Genomic DNA, 4,832 nt, shown 5'->3' with positions numbered 1-4,832 from the left:
TATTTGCCTATGTGTTACTTGCACTAAAGTCACAATAATTGCCTGGCCGGGAACCACACTAGTGGATCCTGAGGGATGCCAACACCTTCCCCTTGGGATAATTTCAAGCCCTTACCCAATCTCTGGTTGTTCAAATCAAACCTTTCTAGTGTCCTAATGTACTTAAATCATTAGGTGGCGACTTTTCTATTCAAACCCAATCTCCAAAAGGAAACGAGTTATCCTTCCAAATGTCATAAACCCGATTTTGCGAGAAAGAGGGGGCATAACATCTATTTGGTCACGCAGTAGCTCGGCAGTAAATAAAAAACACAGATTTTTACGTGGAAAAATCTCAACTCAAGGGGACATAAACCATGACCTACACTTGTAGGCTTTCAACTTCACTAACTTGTAAACCCCTATTACAAGCCACTTTGTAATAACTCTATTACAAAGGATTCAACTCAACTAACTTGTGGTACTCTCACCACAAGCCACTTTGTGACTCTCTAATTATAAATACTTTGACTAACTTGTGATACTCTCACCACAAGCCACTTTGTAATAACTCTATTACAAAGACTTCAATCACTCTAACTTGTAATAACACTTATTACAAGCCACTTTATACTCTCTAGTTATAAAGATTTTAACTTATGACTAAACCTAGTCACAACATAAACTGAAGAGTTTACGGATTTTGGGTTTCTTAAAAACAGCTTCTAAAAAGCAAGATAGGAGTTACAATAAAGAACAAATAACAAAGACTCAACAAACCTAAGGACTTAAGATGTCTTCAATCTTGGATCCGGTCCTTGAGGTTGTAGCAGCTTTGTTCTTGAGAGAGGTTGCGGCAAGCACCTGGGAAAGGATTTTCGTTTTTGATTTTTGCAAGTCTTGGAGAGGAATTGTCTTGTGCCTTGCACCAAGTTTATACTACTAAAGACATCACTTTAGTGTTTTCAATTCTTGGTTAGTACATGCCTCTTCTCAATGGGAAGTGATTGCTGCACTGTCCGCTGAACTGTTGCGTGTACAATTGCAGGCAGTCACTTTCTGCAGTTGCTTTCCAGCTATATAGTTGACTTATACTTCTGTCAGGAGAACACCAAGGGATCAGGTCCCTAATCTGGTTCTTGTGAGTCCAAAGGCACACTGCCCAGGTTATCTTGAGTCGATTAACTTGAATGATTGTACCAGTCATACTTCAGGTCCTTTATCTGGTTCTCTCGTGAAGTAAGTTATTTTACATTCCTTGATTGTATTTATACTTGTGTGACATCACTTACAATGATGTAAACAAGGTAGGTAAAAAGCCTTCCACAGAAAGTTGACTGCTGCACTATTCCTGTACAATAGCGTGTGCAGGCAACAACTTTCTTGCTGGAGAGTTGACTTCATACAGTCTCCTCGGAACTAGTAGGGACCTATTTCCTCAGTTGTTCCTTCCACTCTTCCTCACTTGAGTCATTGCTATCATCTTTGAGTACCAGGTTCTTTTCTTTCTTTGGTTCTCTTCTTTCACTGTCTATCTTCCTGTTCTCGCAGGTCTTCAGATTTCCAACCAGCTCTTCTATGGTCAGCTCCTGCAAGTCCTTTGATTCAGTAAATAGCAGTCACCTTGCTTTTCCAAGGGCTGGATCCCAACCTGGAACTTTGTGATCTCAAGGTCTTGTAAATGTTTAAAGGTTCCTTATCTGGTTCTGGATGGTAAGTTTCTTAGATCATCAAAACACAAAGTAAAGTACTTATGTCCAAGGTACTTGTAACCTATCTATTTCCCCCTTTTTAATGATGACAAACTTAGAATTGATATTCCCCTGAGAACCAGATCTCCACATTGTTCCCCCTACGAATCAACCATATTCCCCATGAGAACCAAACCTAAGGAGCTGATCACAACTGGTTCCTCAAGATTGTTTGGAAAATCATCAAAACTCAAGGTACCATAACTTATCAATTTCCCCCTTTTGATGATGACAAGCCTAAAATTAATATTCCTCTAGAGAACCAGATTCCTCACATGTTTCCTGTGGATCAGATCTATAATCAACATATTATCAGCAACCCCCCTGCGAAGCAGAGCTATCTTTCATGCACAACACAACATATCAATTCTATTCTATTACTCCCCCATGTTGACACCTATATAACTTCCCCCTTTTGGCATAATTGAAAAGAATAACAGAAGAAGCACAACCAAAAAGAAGTTCAGGAACATTAACTCAGGGCACTTGGGCAACACAACATAAACAATAACAAGAACAACAAGTGAATGTCAGTGCACAAAATAGAGTTATTGCCCGTAGTGGATTAATCATAATAAAAGCATAGTAGTTTCAACAATACATAATATGACAATTTAAACAACTAAAGTACCAATGTCATCAAATATAGGGATCAAAAGAAGATAAGAAGTCAAGGGAATTTAGGAGTGAAAGACATGGATCACTGGGCAGGAGGAAAAGTAAGGGGATAAGGCCTTGATGAGTTTGTTCATTCATTCATTTACTCTCCTTTGATCAATGATCATCTTCTCTCTCAGTTCCGCCACTTGTTTCCTCAATCTTTCTTCTCACCCTTCAACTTAGCACTCTATTCTGCCAAGGGTCCTCGAGGACCAGGTTTGCAACCTATCTGAGTAGGTTGCACCATCAATCAGATCACCAAAAATCTCCCCAAGCTTCGTCTCATAAAAAATAGACTCAGTCCCATGCACATATAGCATCATTATATCACGTAAAACATAGAAGTTTTTACTTCTTCTTCATAAACATTGGGACTTGGAGGAACAAAGAAGTGATTCTATTTTTGGAAATCAACAATATCAAGAAGTTCCTCCATTTTTCAGCAATATCAGAGTCAACACTCTGCCTTACAACACATTTTGAGACTTAAACGTGTTCTCCTTCCAAACCTAATGGCTCAACCTTTTGCTTCTATAAGGAACCAAGTTCCTCACTTACACTACCCTTTCTATCCTTGAGCAGTCGTGTCTCCCTCTTCTTTTTCTCAATCTGTTTACCATTATCATCTGCTGCATCTTTCTCAGCCAACACTTTGTTCTCCATTTTGTTTTCACAAATGGAGATTCTTTCACTTCATCCTCTATTCCACAATCACCACATCAGCAGGTTACACTACTTCATCATCAATCAACTTGTTTTTCTCAATACTTTTTACTGGATCAGAGGTTCATTTAAGCATAGAACCCAAGAGAAAAAGATCATCATTAAAATTAACATCCTAAGAAGGATTTTAGGGACCGGGTCCCTCATTCAGTTCCCCTCTTTTTCAGTAGATTCACAAATTTCTTCATCCTTCAAGGCTTCTACAAACCCAACAACAATTTCAGCCTCACACTCTAGAATATTAGATCTACCCCGTTCCTTTTTAGTTAAACTCATTAAAATATACCAAAGACTTCTTGGGGGTTTGATTTAGATAGAGTTAGTATTTTGGAAGGTGACAGAGTTAGGTTTACTTCTGACATATTTGGAGAGAAGGATTCTTTTTGAGACAAGGTTGATTTTGGTTTTGAAGAAAATAATCGGTTTTAATTGGGTGTAAGATAAAGAAGTGGCTTTTTGGGACAACGGGTCAATTCAGAAAAAGGTTTAACATTTTTGGACTTCAAAAGGTAGGAGGAGATGCATGAGAAAGGAAGAAATAAATTAATGACATGACACTTCAGCAGCTTAAAAAGGCATATAAGTATTGGAGAGACTACTAAACTGAGTCACAAGAACCAGGTTCCTTGACGGTTTTTGAAAATTTTGAGCAAAGACCCCTAGAAATGCAATGCCACTCTTACTTGTTTTTGTCCTAAGACTGCCATATGTGTATACCTGTAACAGAATAGATTTGAGTTAGATGTCGCCCAAAAATACTTTTTAGCATTGTACCTTTCCTTCTTAACATAGCCAATCATCGAGGGACCAGGTCCTTAGTTGAGCTTGATCAACCCCAACTCTAGAAGATTTCTTTCACATTGTTCCCTGCTTAGCGCCTTGGTGAAGATGTCTACTACCCGATCCTTTGTCTTTTAGAACTTCATACAAATCAGAACCTTTTCGACATTGTCCCTAAGAAAATGGTATCTAACATCAATGTGCTTGGTTCTCTTGTGTTGAACCGGGTTCTTTGCCATGTTGAGAGCACTTGTGTTGCTACATAGAAGTGGTACACAATCAGTGTATACACAAAAATCTTCCAATTGTTGCTTGATCCAACGTGAATGAGCACGAGGCAGCTGTAACATATTCTCCTTCAGCTATTGAGAAAGCCACTGAGTTTTGTTTCCTTATACCCCATGAGCTAAAACATGATCCAAGGAAATGAGCCATTTCAGATGTGCTTTTCTTGTTCACCAGATAGCCTGCATAATCAGCGTCAGTATAACCAATAAGGTTGAAATTGCCACCTAAAGGATAGTACAGAACCAGGTTCTGTGTGCCCTTAAAGTATCTCAGAATTCTCTTAGCAGCCTTCGGATGAGATTCCTTAGAATTTGATTGGAACCTTGTACATAATCCCACACTAAATACAATGTCTGACCTGCTGGCAGTAAGGTAGAGTAGAGATCCAATGATTCCCCTTTGATGCTTCCATATCAAACCTTTTCAAGAGTTCTTTGATTTATTTCTGCTGACTGATACACGTTCCCTTTATGGACTGCTTCACTTTAAGACCAGGAAGACATTCAGTTTCCCCATCATACTCATTTCAAACTCACTTCCTATGAATTTAGAAAATTCTTCACATAATGAGTCAGTTGTATCTCCAAATATGATGTCATCCACATAAGTCTGAACAATGAGCAGGTTCCTTCCCCATTTCTTCAAAGACAT

The 4,832-nt window shown here is 38.7% G+C and overlaps 1 protein-coding gene across 1 annotated transcript; it reads right to left on the bottom strand.

Annotated features, from left to right (window-relative positions):
* Nucleotides 1-4,172: 4,172 nt before the first annotated feature.
* Nucleotides 4,173-4,832, bottom strand: LOC107805021 (secreted RxLR effector protein 161-like). The gene is made up of 2 exons (XM_016628995.1): nt 4,718-4,832; nt 4,173-4,600 (listed from the first exon to the last, which is right to left on the bottom strand). Exons 1-2 carry the CDS (start codon nt 4,830-4,832, stop codon nt 4,173-4,175), a joined length of 543 nt encoding a protein of 180 aa, XP_016484481.1.

Source organism: Nicotiana tabacum, chromosome 8 (assembly GCF_000715075.1).
Source record: "Nicotiana tabacum cultivar K326 chromosome 8, ASM71507v2, whole genome shotgun sequence".
NCBI classification, from domain to species: domain Eukaryota; kingdom Viridiplantae; phylum Streptophyta; class Magnoliopsida; order Solanales; family Solanaceae; genus Nicotiana; species Nicotiana tabacum.
The sequence above is the reverse complement of the archived record's forward strand: the minus strand, read 5'-3'. Positions and strand labels throughout refer to the sequence as shown.